This window comes from Sus scrofa, chromosome 9 (genome assembly GCF_054392235.1).
Source record: "Sus scrofa isolate SSC_HxYL_T2T_F1_AM1 chromosome 9, Sscrofa_HxYL_maternal_Yorkshire_Landrace_v2.0, whole genome shotgun sequence".
Taxonomy (NCBI): domain Eukaryota; kingdom Metazoa; phylum Chordata; class Mammalia; order Artiodactyla; family Suidae; genus Sus; species Sus scrofa.
In genome coordinates this window covers 36,412,459-36,428,403 of record NC_139391.1, presented here as the reverse complement: position 1 = coordinate 36,428,403, position 15,945 = coordinate 36,412,459, and the positions used below count along the sequence as shown (strand labels likewise).

Here is a 15,945-nt window from a genome sequence, read left to right as displayed (position 1 = left end):
ACATTCAAAATACATAGTAAACTCTTATTTTGACTCTTCACCTCTAAATTAACATGCATGGTATAGTTTTCAAGTAACAGGTACTAACCCAGATTTCTTTAAACCAGGTAATAATAACCTTTTATGCATCTTGAAAAAGAAATGGTGGAAGTATATCCTGCTCGGACTGGCAGATGTGGAAGCTAATTACCTGATTGTCAGAGCGTACCAGTACACAACTCTAACCAGTGTCCAGGTAAGGAGTTCTCTGGTTTGGATTTTATAGGTTTCTTTTTTTTCTTTTTTGCCATTTCTTGGGCTGCTCCTGCGGCATATGGAGTTTCCTGGGCTAGGGGTTGAATCGGAGCTGTAGCCACTGGCCTACACCAGAGCCACAGCAATGCGGGATCTGAGCCGCGTCTGTAATCTACACCACAGCTCACGGCAAGGCTGGATCCTTAACCCACTGAGCAAGGCCAGGGATCGAACCCACAACCTCATGGTTCCTAGTTGGATTCGTTAACCACTGAGCCACGATGGGAACTCCTGGATTTTATAGTTTTAAGAGAGGAATCAGAACTCATGTGTGTTCACCTGATTTTATTAAGAACCTGTTTGCTTGAAGAAAACCTAAACACATTTTGATGCTGTTTGTTTTCTAGATGAGCATATGTGCTAATGAGTAAGGCTTCCTGGAATTAGTGAAAATGTATAAAAGCTAATCAGTTTCCAAACCGCTAATGGTATAGCAGAGTAGAATAATTGCTACCAAAATAGACATAAATATTTAGCTGGCAATGGATGCTGTGATGTTGTCAAGAGTTCTGTCTTAAGTGTTGCTTAAATATGGCATATAAAGTGGATATACCATTGTGTTACAGAAAAATTGGAGGTTTGCAAGCAAAGTAGATATTCAAGACCAAAGAACAGTTAGAGGGAACCTATTAGACATCTTGGGTAGAAATGGTTTCCCAAGGTAAAGCTTATATCTCTATTCCTTTATTAAAAAGGTTTATTCTTTCTGGATTGAAAGAAAACTGTTCCTACGTAACAGTACTTTTTAGCCTGGTGGAGTTGAGGAAGACTGATTAAGCTGCCTTAATGTTAGCAGACTAGGGGGTATTTCATAACACTGACTCACTATTGCTAACAACAAAATGTATTATAAATGGAGGTGAAAGTAAGAGTCCAATGCCAGGTTTGGACTTCACAGTTTAATGAATTTATGACTTTGATGCATCACTTTTTAATATAAAATAGGGATGGTCTTATCTCCAAATTTTGGGAACATGGAAGAATTGAAGTGAGATTAGATTCATTTTAAAGAAAAGGATTAATGAAAACTTGGTATTTCTCTGATGTGAATATGCATTAAATGCTATTATTACCAGAATGCCTTTAATTAAATATTGTCTCTTCTATATTACTTTGTTAAGGATTTTTTTATTTTTATTTTATTTTACTTTTGTCTTTTTGTCTTTTCTGGGGCCGCACCCGAGGCATATGGAGGTTCCCAGACCAGGGGTCTAATCGGAGCTGTACTTGCCAGCCTACGCCAGAGCCACAGCAACACGGGATCCAAGCTGAGTCTGTGACCTACACTACAGCTCATGGCAACGCCAGATCCTTAACCCACTAAGCAAGGCCAGGGATTGAACCTGCAACCTCATGGTTCCTAGTTGGATTCATTAACCACTGAATCACAATGGGAACTCCTGTTAAGGATTTTGTAAATTATTTATTTTTATTTTTTCCATTATAATTGGTTTACAGTGTTCTGTCAGTTTCTACTGTATAGCAAAGTGACCTAGTTGCACTTATGTATATATTCTTTTTCTCACATTATCCTCCATCATGTTCCATCATAAGAGACTAGATATAGTTCCCTGTGCTATACAGCAGGAACTCATTGCTTATCCACTCCAAACGCAATAGTTTGCAGCTATTAACATCCCACTCCCTCCCCTCCCCCTCTCGGCAACCACAAATCTGTTCTCTAAGTCTATGAGTTTCTTATCGGTGGAAAGGTTCATTTATGCCCTTCAGATATAAGTGATATCATATGGTATTTGTCTTTCTCTTTCTGACTTACTTCACTTTGTATGAGAGTCTCTAGTTCCATCCATGTTGCTGCAAATGGCATTATTTTGTTCTTTTTTATGGCTGAGTAGTATTCCATTGTGTATATATACCACATCTTCTTAATCCACTCATCTGTCAATGGACATTTGGGTTGTTTCCATGTCTTGGCTATTGTGAATAGTGCTGCAATGAACATATGGGTGCATGTATCTTTTTCAAGAAAAGTTTTGTCTGGATATATGCCTAAGAATGGAATTGCTCGGTCATATGGTAGTTCTATATTTTGTTTTCTGAGGTACTTCCATAGTGGTTGTACCAATTTACATTCCCACCAACAGTGTAAGAGTATACCCTTTTGTCCACACCCTCTCCAGCATTTGTTATTTGTTGACTTGTTAGTGATAGCCATTCTGACAGGTGTAAGGTTGTACCTCATAGTAGTTTTGATTTGCATTTCTCTTATAATCTGTGATGTTGAGCATTTTTTTCATGTAATTGTTGGCCATCTGTATATATTCTTTAGAGAAATGTCTATTCAGGTCTTTTGCCCATTTTTTTGATTGGGTTGTTAGGTTTTTTGCTGTTGAGTTGTATAAGGTATTAAGGATTGTCCTTAACAAATCTCTTGGTTTTTGACTGGCATTGGTTAAAAAGCCAAGATAGGAAATGTTTGTTAAGACAGACATCATAGGAGACATGTGAAAAGCTGAGAATTTCATAAAAATTAAAATCAGGAGTTACCTAGAAGATGAAGTTCATCACAAATAATATTGTGTATTTTTGGCAATGAATAATAAGGGTATAAGTATATAGAAAATGGCATTTTTCTAGTTTACCTTATTCGATTACAATTTTCAGAAACATTGATCCCTAATGATTATTAGATGTTTTGACTTGGTGTACAATCTAATCACAGCTAAACAAAACAGTTATAGTTGAGTTTTTGTGAATGAAGTTCATGCCTTATACTAATCTCAAACAATTTCTTTCATCCTAGCCTCTAAAAAAGCCTAAGCTTTTGGTTGTCGAAAGTTAATGTACTTATGGTCCTAACAAGCCCTGTTATAAAATGTAGAGTGCCTGTCACTAAGCTCCTTCAAGATGATTCTTTCCTTGAATAAATCTCTGGCCTGGATAATATGAAAGGGTGGACATTTATTTATTTTTAATTTTAATTTTAATTTTAATTTTTTTCGGGCTGCACCTGCGGCATATGGAAGTTCCCAGCTAGGGGTCGAATTGGAGCTGTAGCTGCTCACCTATGGCCACAGATATAGTAACACTGGATATGAACTGCATCTGTGATCTACACCACAGTTTGTGGCAACACAGGATCCTTAACCCACTGAGCAAGGCCAGGGATTGAACCCTCATCCTCAGGGACACTGTTGGATTCTTAACCCACTGAACCACAATGGGAACTCTTGAACCTCCTTCTTAAGGATTTCTTCAAAGATTCTGTAATTGCAAACAGTAATGGAGTAGTTCATGATGTGGCCATTGACATTAGTGGCCTAGGTTTCTACTCTTGTCTTTTCCCACTTCATTGCCACATCTACACCTTCCCTACCCATAGCCGGTTTCTCTCTCGTGTATGTTCCTCTATTCTTTCTAGAATGCACCCTGTTGGAAGCCCTTCCCCCTTCCCCCTTCCCCCAACCCCTTCTCTAAAGCGTAATTCAGTTTCACTTTCTCCTTTATACTCCACTGTATCTCTAATAAAGTCTAACTCATGTTTATACTCATGCCTCCCCGTCACTCCAGGTCTTACTTGCTACGTTACTTACTGTGACTGTACAATAATTTTTAACGATTCAATTAAATAGGGAGGCTCTTTGGAAGTAAAAGCATAAAACAGAAGGTATCTGTCACCAAGAATACATTTTGGAAAGATTCAAGGTAGGTAGATGACCGAAGGTGATAGATCTCAGATGAGAAGTCCTGAACTTTAGAGTGGGAAGGTCCCTGTGAGATCATTCGGTCTGATGTCTTAATTCAGCTTTTGACTCAGAGGGTGACTGGCTGGCGATCACACAGCTGGTCAGCAGCAGGAGTGGGGCCTGAGGCCTTGGGAAATTCTTACCATGATGTAGGTGCCTCCCTTACCTGGCCCACCAAAAATTGTTAAAAATAGAGCGGATTTAGGTTTGATTTTAAGACACAGTTTAAGGACAAGGAGTCTACTGTGATAGTTTTTAGAGTGACCTTTTCTACTTCTTTGGTTTAAGGAATGTAGTTTCGACTTTGTTACTTCATTCTGGCTGGATTCTTTTGGTGTCTTCCAGGACAAGCTATTATCATTTGCCTTTTTTAATGGTTTGTTATTCAGGCAGGCTCAATAAAGCACTTAAGAGATTAGAGTTCTGCCTCTGGAATAAATAACACGAGGCAAAATGCCCATTCCTGTACGTGACATGGCAATGAAAGGCAGTCAATAAACAACTGTGGACAGGATCAAACAGGCTGCTGGAGATTTAGGGGCCTGCCTTGTCCAAGTCTAAATAGATATGGAGCAAATTAGGGACAAAGTTGAAAAAAAAAAAAAAAACAGGATGAACAAATAAAAAAGCAGATTCAGGAACATTATTAGTAAAAGAAATATATTTTATCCTTGAATGCAACTTACAAAATTTGTGACTTTAAGAATTGGGGGAATGAAATCTGTATTTTTTCTTTATCTTACAAAGATTTTGGATTTGCTAGAATTTTGGCACTCCTAATCCGCCTGCCTTTCAGACTGGCAACATCAGGGGTCTAGCAAGTATTTTCTGGGCTCAAGATCAACAGGTGATGCAGGAACTTACAATGAAGATGAGTGAGAGCATTTGCTTATGCAAGTGTCTGTCTTACCCTGTGGGGTTGAACACTGTCAGGAAGATGGTGTCTGTTTGCTTTTGCATAATAACCTATACTTTTTTGTAGCTCTTAGCTCAGTTGATTCCTATGTGTCTGTCTGGCCTTGTGAATATACCTGAGGGCAGGGCTCGTGTCTGTCTTGTTCTGTACATTCCTGCTCTTCTCATGGTGTCTCTCACATGACACCTACTTAACTGTTTGTTGACTGAGTGAGTGGGAACACAACCACCAGACTTGAGGATAAACATAGGTGGGAGTGTACAGATAAACTGCATGGGCTGTAAGGCAGAATTCCTGGGTTCATTAACTTGCTTCCCTACTGCTAACTCTTATTTTGGGTAACTTGCTTAACTTCTCTGTGCCTTTGTTTTCCTTCTGCGTAGAGTGGAGATTGCATTTCCAATCTCACAGAGTTGATGTGAGGATTAAATGAGTTTTTCCAGGTAAAGCATTTATTACAGGGTTGGCAATAATAAATGCTCAATAAACACTTGACTCTTGTTATTACTTAATTACATACCTTTTAGCTAATGGGAGATGTTTTAAATTGTTTGTTTCTCCTTCCATGCAGCTTTTGGATTGCTTTGGGATTCCTGTGTTGATGGCTCTCTCGTGGTTTATTCTTTATGCAAGATACAGAGTGATCCACTTCATCGCTGTGGCTGTCTGTCTGTTGGGCGTAGGAACTATGGTTGGTGCAGACATATTAGCAGGGAGAGAAGACAATTCAGGTAAGACTTGTGTTACTTGTTTCTGGTTCAGTCACAGAAAAAGTTTTGTTTATGTCTTCACTTTTATTTTGCAAAGATATAGTAAAAGGCAGAAAACAGGTCCTGATCTTAGATTTTTATTTTTAGATTTGCTTGCTCTGGTGCTATAACCACTTCCACAAAGCAGTCCTCATGTTCCTACCTGGCCACAGTCTTTGCTGCTTTTTGTTCACTAAATAGTTTGTTCTGTGTCATGAGAGAGAAGTTCCCTTATGTATTTGCAGTGATCTTCTTTTGGCCCATTAATTTAGATTAGTTACTGGAAAACCCACTGTAGATTCTTGGGGTTTTGTTTTTATCAAAAAGGAAACTTTGTGTTCACTAAATGACTGACCTCTTTTTCAGTCAATTGTAGATGGGAACATTTTGATATTCTTTATGTCAAAGTTCAGATAATTGATAGTATAAAATCTAAGTTAAGGTCTGTGAATTCACCCAACCTGTAAGTGACTTCAGTGTCTCTTTTGAGAAAAGTACCTTTTTTTTTTTTTTGTCTTTTTGCCTTTTCTAGGGCTGTTCCCACGGTGTATGGAAGTTCCCAGGCTAGGGGTCCAATCGGAGCTGTAGCTGCCAGCCTATGCCAGAGCCACAGCAATGCTGGATCCTTAACCCACTGAGCAAGGCCAGGGATTGAACCCGCAACCTCAGGGTTCCTAGTCAGATTCATTAACCACTGAGCCACGACAGGAACTCTGAAAATTACCTTGTTTACCTAGCATCCTTTCCTGTAGTTTTCAATGAATTCCTACCAGTAAATTCTGTTAGTTTCTTACGTCATGGAATCATTTTCTGAGGCCTTACATTATGAAATGTATTACCATCTTCCAGTCTTTTAATCTCCTGAGGAATCAGTATAAGAAAATTCGGAGCTCTGTTGTGGCTCAGCAGGTTGAGGACCTGATTATGTCTCTGTGAGGACTTGGGTTCAGTCCCTGGCCTCGCTCAGTGGGTTAAGGATCCGGTATTGCTGTGACCTGTGGTGTAGGTTGCAGATGAGGCTCAGATCTGGTGTTGCTATGGCTGTGGTGTAGACCGGCAGCTGCAGCTCCAGTGCCACCCCTAGCGTGGGAACTTCCATTTGCTGCAGGTGCGGCTGTAAAAAAGAAAAAAAGAAAAAGAAAAATCATAGCAAAATTGTGCTGAGAAAGTGAGAGGAGCAAGAGTCTTTAAAATTCTAAAAGTCAGAGTTTCTCCTTCTGTAAAGTCTTATTTAAATGAATATGAGCCAGATATATTTCTGGAAGTCAGCTGGAGAGTTTTCTTAGTGACAATGTGTTCCCTTTTGTGGCTTATCTCCCTGTAGGTAGTGATGTGCTGATTGGTGATGTCTTGGTCCTTCTTGGGGCCTCCCTCTATGCAGTTTCTAATGTGTGTGAAGAATACATCGTGAAGAAGCTGAGCCGACAGGAGTTTTTAGGAATGGTGGGCTTGTTTGGAACAATTATCAGTGGCATACAGCTGTAAGAGTCTAAGCTTTTCCTTAAAAACAAAATAAGCCATATGTCATAGATGATCACTTTCCAGTTAATAATATTCATTGTTTATTTGGCCCAGATTCACATTTGAAATTAATAACTTGCTAAATATCTATTAGAAGATGAAGATTGGGAGTTCCCGTCGTGGCGCAGTGGTTAACGAATCCGACTAGGAACCATGAGGTTGCGGGTTCGGTCCCTGCCCTTGCTCAGTGGGTTAACGATCCGGCGTTGCCGTGAGCTGTGGTATAGGTTGCAGACGCAGCTCGGGTCCTGAGTTGCTGTGGCTCTGGCGTAGGCTGGCAGCTACATCTCCGATTTGACCCCTAGCCTGGGAACCTCCATATGCTGCAGGAGCGGCCCAAGAAATAGCAAAAAAAAAAAGACAAAAAGACGATGAAGATTGTTGAAGTATCAAGAGTTATGCCTCATTTTCTTGTACATGTGTGATGCTTAAGATTCCTGCTTCTAATGTGGTAGACTTTATATTACCAGTGAAGACTTTCTTTTTCAATTATTTCTGGAAATATTAACTTCCTATCCAAAAGGAGCACATAATGTCATGTTTTCCTCCACTAGCTTATGATACAAAGAGTGCTTCTAAGGCTGTCAAACATGTGTTTATGGACTCCTTTGGTTTTATTCTTTGTCATTTAAATTTAAAATCATCGTTATACTCTAAGAAAAACTCAAAGTCCACATAATTTATTGCCTTAGCTAATGTAAAGCTTGAAGCAACTTAATTGCTTATAAAATAGTGAAAATTAGTATAAAGTTCTCTCTGTGATCTCTTGTTTCAATCATAGATTGATTGTGGAATATAAGGATATTGCCAGCATTCACTGGGACTGGAAAATTGGTATGTATGTACAAATAATTCCTTTTAGTCTTTCCCCTGACACACACGAAGAAATAAATACTTATTTTAATCATTCTATTTAGGCATTTTTGTAAATGTACGGAGGAATTCAGTGCACAGAGAGCTGTAGTGGTTTACCCAGAGTTTTCTCTGAGAAACTTGTAAATGAACCTTCATAAACGTTAATCTTTAATCTTTACCTTCAGGAATAGCCTTTCTTTACTAGGAATTCTGAACCTTTGGTCACTCTAGCTTTTAACAAGTCTGTATCTTGAGTCCTTGGACTTCTTGTGAAGATTGTCTGCTTGATGTGATTTGTGAAGTATTAACCTGAATAATCTGAGGGTGTATAGTCTTTACCACCTCCCATTGCTACTCTCATCTGATAGCCATAGGCATCTGCACAGATAATAACATAGAAGAGAGAAAACACTGGTGGGACAGTTAGGAAAGATTTGAACCTTATTTAAGGATGAGAGGAAAGCAGTAGTACATGAAGTTTCATTGAAGTTCATTTACCATGCATGGATGATTTAATTCAAGTAAATAACTTAGATTGTGTGTGTGTGTGTGTGTGTGTGTGTGTGTGTGTGTGTGTTTTGTGAGGTTGGAGAAGTGGTTGCAAAGCAGAGATACTGCTGTAAGTAGTCAGCATCCACATGATTAGCTCTGTCCCGAAGAAGATCGTTATATTGTGCCATCTAAGAGCACTGAATTTAATGAGATAAGCAAAATATAATGGGCCTAACATCTGTCTTTGATGCCCTAAACACACTTTATCCTGAATTCAATCACAAAGTTACATCCAACCAACCAACCAGATAAACAAAGGGTAGTGAGTTATTTTTCTTGATTCTGATTCTTCTTTTATTGACCTTTCATCAGGGGCATCTCTCTGTCCTGGACAGGTGTATGGCATGGGGTGATAAGAGCTGTTGACTCAAGCAAGATTTTATGGCCTTGACCATCTAACACTCTGCTGGATTTTTTAAGTTCTCCATCTATATCACATCTTGTTATTATTTTTTTCCTGAGAGTTTTGTATGTCTCATTTGCAATGCTTCCTATTAAGAAGGGACTTTGTGGATAGTATGCTAAAGGATCAAGGTATTTTATATGTCAGCCAAGCCTTAAAAGCATCTTTGTCTTTTGATTTCATCCTATAACATTAGACATTCCATTTTTTCCCCACAGCCCTACTGTTTGTAGCATTTGCCCTCTGTATGTTTTGCCTGTACAGCTTCATGCCACTGGTGATTAAAGTCACTAGTGCCACTTCTGTCAACCTGGGCATCCTGACAGCTGACCTCTATAGTCTTTTCTTTGGACTCTTCCTGTTTGGCTATAAGGTAAGCAAATAGATCTTGTTGAAATAAGAACACCTGTGTGGTCCAAAATAAGCAACAGGTTTCTTTTAGGTTTTAGCTCCCCAAATAAAACCACCTCATCTTCTTGGCAAGAATTCTTTGGACACTCACTGCAGGCATAGGTTCTTTGTGTTAATAAGTGTCTTGCTTTGAGGAGTTCCCATCGTGGCATAGTGGAAACGAATCCGACTAGAAACCATGAGGTTTCGGGTTCGATTCCTGGGTTAAGGACCCAGTGTTGCCGTGAGCTGTGGTGTAGGTCGCAAACACAGCTTGGATCTGGCATGGCTGTGGCTGTGGCTGTGGCTGGCAGCTACAGCTCCACTTTGACCCCTAGCCTGGGAACATCCATATGCTGCAGGTGGGGCCCTAAAAAGACTCTTGCTTTGAGAACTACTGCTTTAGAAATTCATCTTTCCTTAGTATAAAACTTCTCAACCTGCCTGCTATTGCAGTCATTTGAACAAATAGAATGTCAGCTTGATAATTTTAGTTTTAGTTGGGGATTGCAACTATATTTCTTTATCCTCATAAAATTTTGTATCTGGGCAGAAATTGCTTGGCACTGAATTACACTATTCCCAGGAATTGGCCATGAACTCACAATGCCTATTTCAGTGTGTTCACAGAAATTTCTGCTTAAAAAGAATAAACCATTTTGCCTTGCAAGGTTATGTGTTAACAGGAACTTGCCAGTTAAGGTATTCCTGAACCAAGACTGAAGAGGTATTTATAGCTTTTTGGTGGCACCATTAAAAAATAACAGATGTCAAAGTGAATCAGAGAAGTGATCCTGACAAGCCTAGACTTCTTCTTCTTTTTTTTTTTTTTGAGAACAGTCACCAAGGACTACAAAGTGAGCCTTTACAGTGAGTTAGCTGTTCAGTGGTGTTGTTCTTGCATTTCACATGGCCACCACTAGGGGACGATGGTGGTTTTATTCTGCATTTGAGGCCAGTTGATAGCGACCCATACCAAAGAAAGCCTGAGAGTTTGTTTTTTTTTTAAACTAAACATATTGAGATAGTTTTAGTAGCTTAACTTTACTTTTCACTCACAGGTAAGATAATGTCCATGGAGGAAGTAAGGTTATAGAAAGAAAAGCTTCAAAGGGAGAGTACACTTAACTACCTATTGTCAGCTTCCTTAGTGTAGACATTTGCTCTTTAACTGCTCTTTAATATGAAAAAGGTTTTTCATGTGTCATTTTTGGCCACATGACTTTTACACTATTATTCTCAAAAGTGGGACATGAAAACTTTAAATTCCTTTGCAGTTGTTTTTCTTTACGTGTCTTTGTTCCTGCATGCCTAGTGGCTTACTCACTCTTAACTCAGATCAGATTTCATGGTTTTTGTAAAAGGCTATTTCAAGACTTGTAGAGCAAAGAGAAGATCTGCTGTGATCTTCAGAGGTGGGAAATCATTCAGAGCACAAAGAAGATACCTGGAATTTTAGAAGTAGTTTTTAAAAACAGAATCATAAGCCACCAATTTTACTTTATTTTTTGTCTTTTTAGGGCCGCACCTGTGGTATATGGAGATTCCCAAGCTAGGTGTTGAATCGGAACTCTAGCTGCTGGCCTACGCCACACCCACAGAATGCCAGATCCCAGCTGCGTCTGCAACTTACACCACAGCTCATGGCAATGTCGGATCCTTAACCCATTGAGCAAGGCCAGGGATTGAACTCCAGTCCTTATGGATACTAGTGGGTTCTTTAACCACAGAGCCACGATGGGAACTCCTAAGCCGCCAATTTTAAATATTGTAGTACCTAAAATAACCTTGGCTCTGATATTTTGAAACAGTTGAAAAAGAGCTTTACAAATTTCTACATTCATTGGTGTTAGCCTTCTCTGGATTGATCTTGAGTAAATACTTGCTGAATAGAGTAGCCACAAGAAGCTTCCTATATAGATCCAGACACAAAGGGTAGAATTTTAAAAAAAGAGAAAAAGTAAGAGCCTCTAATTCAGGAGACTTATTACCTTACTCCCTCAGAGTCTCTCTCTTCTAATAAAGGTGCTTCCATCTAATCACCTGCCTTCATAAGAGGAATAAGATACTTTTTCTTAGAAACATTTAAAACCACCAAACCAAACAGGATATGTTTTAAATAAGTTACCTAAGTTTCCCCACAGGTAACAGCAAATATGCTATAGGAGAACCTGAATGACTTTCATGATACTGACTTTAAAAATTTAGGGTACACTAGGAGTTCCCATCATGGCTCAGCAGTAAGGAATCTGACTAGTATCTATGAGAACTCAGGTCGATCCCTGGCCTCACTCAATGGGTTAAGGAGCCAGTGTTGCTGTGAGCTGTGGTGTAGGTCACAGACATAGCTCGGATCTGGCGTGGCTGTGGCTGTGGCATAGGCCTGCAGCTATAGCTTCATTTCGACCCCTAGCCTGGGAACCCCCATGTGCTGCAAATGCGGCCCTAAAGTGACACACATACACAAAAGAAGTAACTGAGCATTTGCGAAACATTAACATGTTGAAGCCAATGGTGAGCCATAGAAGCCCATGGCTGGAGATGACCAGCCATCTACTTAATACTCATTTCAAAACCTATTTAGTTTTTCCTTCTACCTGTGGGGGTGATCTGGCTTTTTCTTCTTTCTCTCTCATCTTCTTTCTCTTCTCCTTCTCCAATCCATTCTGTTTTCTTGCTGTTTTTCTCTGTCATCACCTTATTAAGAACTCTTTGCATTGGGCATAGAATGAAATCTAAGTAAATGTAAAAATGTTTATTGTCTTGAATAAAATAGCATGCCTATTCTTTTTTCTTTAATTTTTTTTTAGTCTTTTTAGGGCCATATCCACAGCGCGTGGAAGTTCCTACGCTAGGGGTCCAATTGGAGCTGTAGCTGCCAGCCTATGCCACAGCTCATGGCAATGCTGGGATCCTTAACCCACTGAGTGAAGCCAGGGATCAAACTTGCATCCTCATGGTTACTAGTCAGATTTGTTTCTACTAAGCCATGGTGGGAACTCTGCATTCCCTATTCTTAATTTTATTTTATTTTATTTTTATTTATTTATTTATTTTTTTGTCTTTTTGTTATTTCTTTGTGCCGCTCCCACGGCATATGGAGGTTCCCAGGCTAGGGGCGAATTGGAGCTGTAGCTGCTGGCCTGCGCCAGAGCCACAGCAATGTGGGATCCGAGCCGCGTCTGCAACCTACACCACAGCTCACAGCAATGCCGGATCGTTAACCCACTAAGCAAGGGCAGGGACCGAACCCACAACCTCATGGTTCCTGGTCGGATTCGTTAACCACTATGCTACGATGGGAACTCTCCTATTCTTAATTTTAAAGTCAGGTTAGCAGGGTCACTCATAAATTGAATTTGCTTGTTCCCATAAAAAAAGAATGATCCTGGGCATTTAACTATGCATATTAATTATGCTACATACTTACCCTAATTTTTACTGCACCATTCTTGATCAGTCTAGCTGCTCTTTTTCTATGTTTTATTTTCTGTGCTGTTGAAAACAAATATTAATTTCTTTAATACTTGAACTTTTGTATGGATCCTCAATTCAAATCCAATTAAATACACAGAGCACATAATATTATTTATTTAAACTTTGGGGTATGTCGAGATATCATTTTCAGTAAAAACATGCTGTGAATTAGTGTTCTGTCTTCAGTGCATTTTGCCCTGGGTGGTTGTTTTCCGTCCTTAGAGCAGGCTGGGGAGAGTCCCCAGGAATCCCATGCATCCTCTTGGCGTGTCTATCAGAATGGGCTCTGGCTATCATGGTCCTTCTGGGGACAGAGAGCATAGGAGACCCTCTTGCACGGCTCCATCCCCTGGTTATCCCACTGGACCTTACACCACTCACCTCTTGGGCTTCAGACTTACCTGCAACATGATGTCTTTCCAGCTCTGAATATCTAAATCTGCTCATTCCATCATAAAGTTTACTATTTAACACTTGCCCATAGAGACAAGGTAATTTATTACATTTTAACTAAATGAGTTTTGTTGGAATAGCACATATGAATTGTTGAGAAGTTGTCACATCTGTACACACACATTTTATCATAGGTCTTATGTTCCTCTGTTTCATCGCAGTACTGTAAGATATGCCTGGGTCTGAATCCAGGCTCTCATGGTCACTTGCTGACCCTTTAGTCTCTCCACTAAGGAAGTGGACTGGTGGCAAGGTGGGGTGCAGTTGGATTATCACCGAGAAAGGCAGAAGGCCAGTTCCTAGAGAGCCAAGAATCCAGTTGGCTGATGTGCGGGGTGATGTTGGCAGAGCTCACACAGTCACCAGCACACATGGAACCATTTGGTCATGAGCATCTCCTTGGGCAGCTTTCAGAAAAACGATTATGAGAAGGTAACCCTCCAAGCACAGTTGATGAAAGGCCACAGCAAAGGTGTGTCTGTGAGCGAGCGCCGTCCACAACCTGTTCTCTCCCCCTAGTTCTCGGGACTCTACATCCTGTCCTTCGCTGTCATCATGGTGGGGTTCATTCTGTACTGTTCCACGCCGACGCGCACGGCAGAGCCGGCTGAAAGCAGCGTGCCACCGCCAGTCACCAGCATCGGGATCGACAACCTGGGCCTGAAGCTTGAGGAGAACCTCCCGGAGACCCACTCCGTGGCCTTGTAGCTGGAGAAGAAGGCACACACATGTACTGCGGCTTTCTGGGAAGCCGGGAGCTATCACCTGAATAAAGCAGAGCCTGTTGCCTGCTGAGGGGACACTTGGAAAATGATCAGATGCAGAGTGAACACTCTGGAGCACTGGATTGGCTCTAGTGGTTAGATTTTATGAAGGAATACAAATCAATGTATCAAAGGTAGAAGTACCAAAGTAGAGCAGAAGCTAAGGCAAGGATTGTGTTTTTGTGTGTTTAGGGACCAATGTGTATTAACGTCAGGGAGACAAGGTGTGAGGCCCACACTGGGGTCTCAGAGGCACAAGATGGGAAAGCAGGATGGGGTGGATACTCAGGTGTGAGGCAGCCTCAGGACAGGGCCTGAAAGCAGGCTGTCCAGGTAGGCTGGTTGGTCGGGGAGGGGAAGAGCATCCCAGGATGGTTTGGGATTAGGTTTGCTCAGTTGGAGGCATCTGAGTTCTGTCCTGCTGAGGCAGTGATTGTCTCATGGGCTAGACGAGGTCTGGTGACTGATTGCGTACATCAGGAAGATGGAGGGTGCAGCACTGGAGAAATCCTGAGATACAAGTGTAGAACCATAGAAGCAGCACAGCGGATCCTTCTCCCAATTGTTACTACACTAATCTTAGCAAATAATGTGCCATGAGATTTTTATGAGACTTCTTCAAAACAAAGTTAACAGGAAGCATCATTATGATATCAACTACCAAGCAGTATGCCACTTTACACAGATGCTCTATGTAAATTTTGGGGGGGTAAAAATATAATAAAGGAATCGAGGGTAAATGTTCATATTATTAAAAATTTTTGATTTCATAGAAATATACTTACTGTGTGGTTTCTTTGATTACCCAGTTCCCCTTGTGGATTTTTTTTTTTTTTCTTTTTAGGGCTGCACCTGCAGTGTATGGAAGTCCTTTGGCTAGGGGTCAAATTGGAGCTGCAGCTGCCAGCCTATGCCATAGCCACAGCAACATCGGATCCAAGTCACACCTGCTACACACAGCGTTCAGCAACAACAGATCCTTAACCCACTGAATGAGGTTAGGAATCAAACCCACATACTCACAGACATTATGTCAAGTTCTTAACCCACTGAGCCACTATGGGAACTCCTCCCTTGTGGATTTTAAATGACTTAATATAGTTAAGAATTCTTCATATGCAGCTTTTCAAAATCATGTCTTCTTAAGGTAAAGCAACCCTATCTATTTGGGGCCATGCCAGAATGGAGGGGAAATCAGTGAGCTCCCAGATCATTTGCCAGAATAAACACTAAAATTTTTTGAGTTGCCTTCATAGGGTTTTTTTAAAGTGTTTTAATTAAATAGCTTTTTGTTTCCTGCAGCCAGTTAAAACTGTTGTTTGGTTTTTACACCTTAGCATTAACAACTGTCAGTGAGTGGAAAAGGTTATGTTAAAATATTTGACCTTGGAGTTCCTATTGTAGCTCAGTGGAAACTAATCTGACTAGCATCCACAAGGATGCATGTTTGATCCTGGCCTTGCTCAGTTGGTTAAAGATCTGGCGTTGCTGTGAGCTGTGGCGTTGGTGTGGCTGTGGCTTAGGCCAGCGGCTGCAGCTCTGATTTGGCCCCTCGCCTGGGTACCTCCTCCATATGCTGAGGGTGTGGCCCTAAAAAAGACAAAAAAAAAGACAAGAAAAAAAAAAGTTTGGCTTTTTTTGGGAAGACTTGCAGTTTGCTTAACACCCTGATTATTTCATAAAATATCTTGCTTATTAATAAAACTGTATATATAGTGATAGTGTTGACATAGAGACTCTCAGATGACAACATCTCACATGTATGTCAAGACTGAGCTCAAATGTCATCTCTACTGTAAGCCTTTCTTAGGCCATTCGGGCTGGGTCCTCCTAAGTTCCCAGGGCCCTTGCTTGTTCGCATCTT

The 15,945-nt window shown here is 40.5% G+C and overlaps 1 protein-coding gene across 10 annotated transcripts in view; it reads left to right on the top strand.

Moving 5' to 3' along the window:
- The window catches only part of SLC35F2 (solute carrier family 35 member F2), a 98,518-nt gene that overhangs the window by 37,568 nt on the left and 45,005 nt on the right, over nt 1-15,945 (top strand). For 7 of the 10 annotated variants that reach the window (XR_014815172.1, XR_002335623.2, XR_014815173.1 and 4 more), the window contains exons 3-7: nt 108-235; nt 5,489-5,648; nt 6,991-7,147; nt 7,969-8,021; nt 9,216-9,370. Coding sequence is in view for 5 of the 10 variants with exons in the window: in XM_013979350.3 (XP_013834804.2) it covers nt 108-235; nt 5,489-5,648; nt 6,991-7,147; nt 7,969-8,021; nt 9,216-9,370 (653 nt within the window). In the remaining 5 variants the exon portion in view is untranslated. Of the gene's footprint in view, nt 1-107; nt 236-5,488; nt 5,649-6,990; nt 7,148-7,968; nt 8,022-9,215; nt 9,371-13,836; nt 14,862-15,945 lie in introns of those variants that run through there. The other 3 variants (XM_084975946.1, XM_013979349.3, XM_084975944.1) reach the window with 1 other exon arrangement.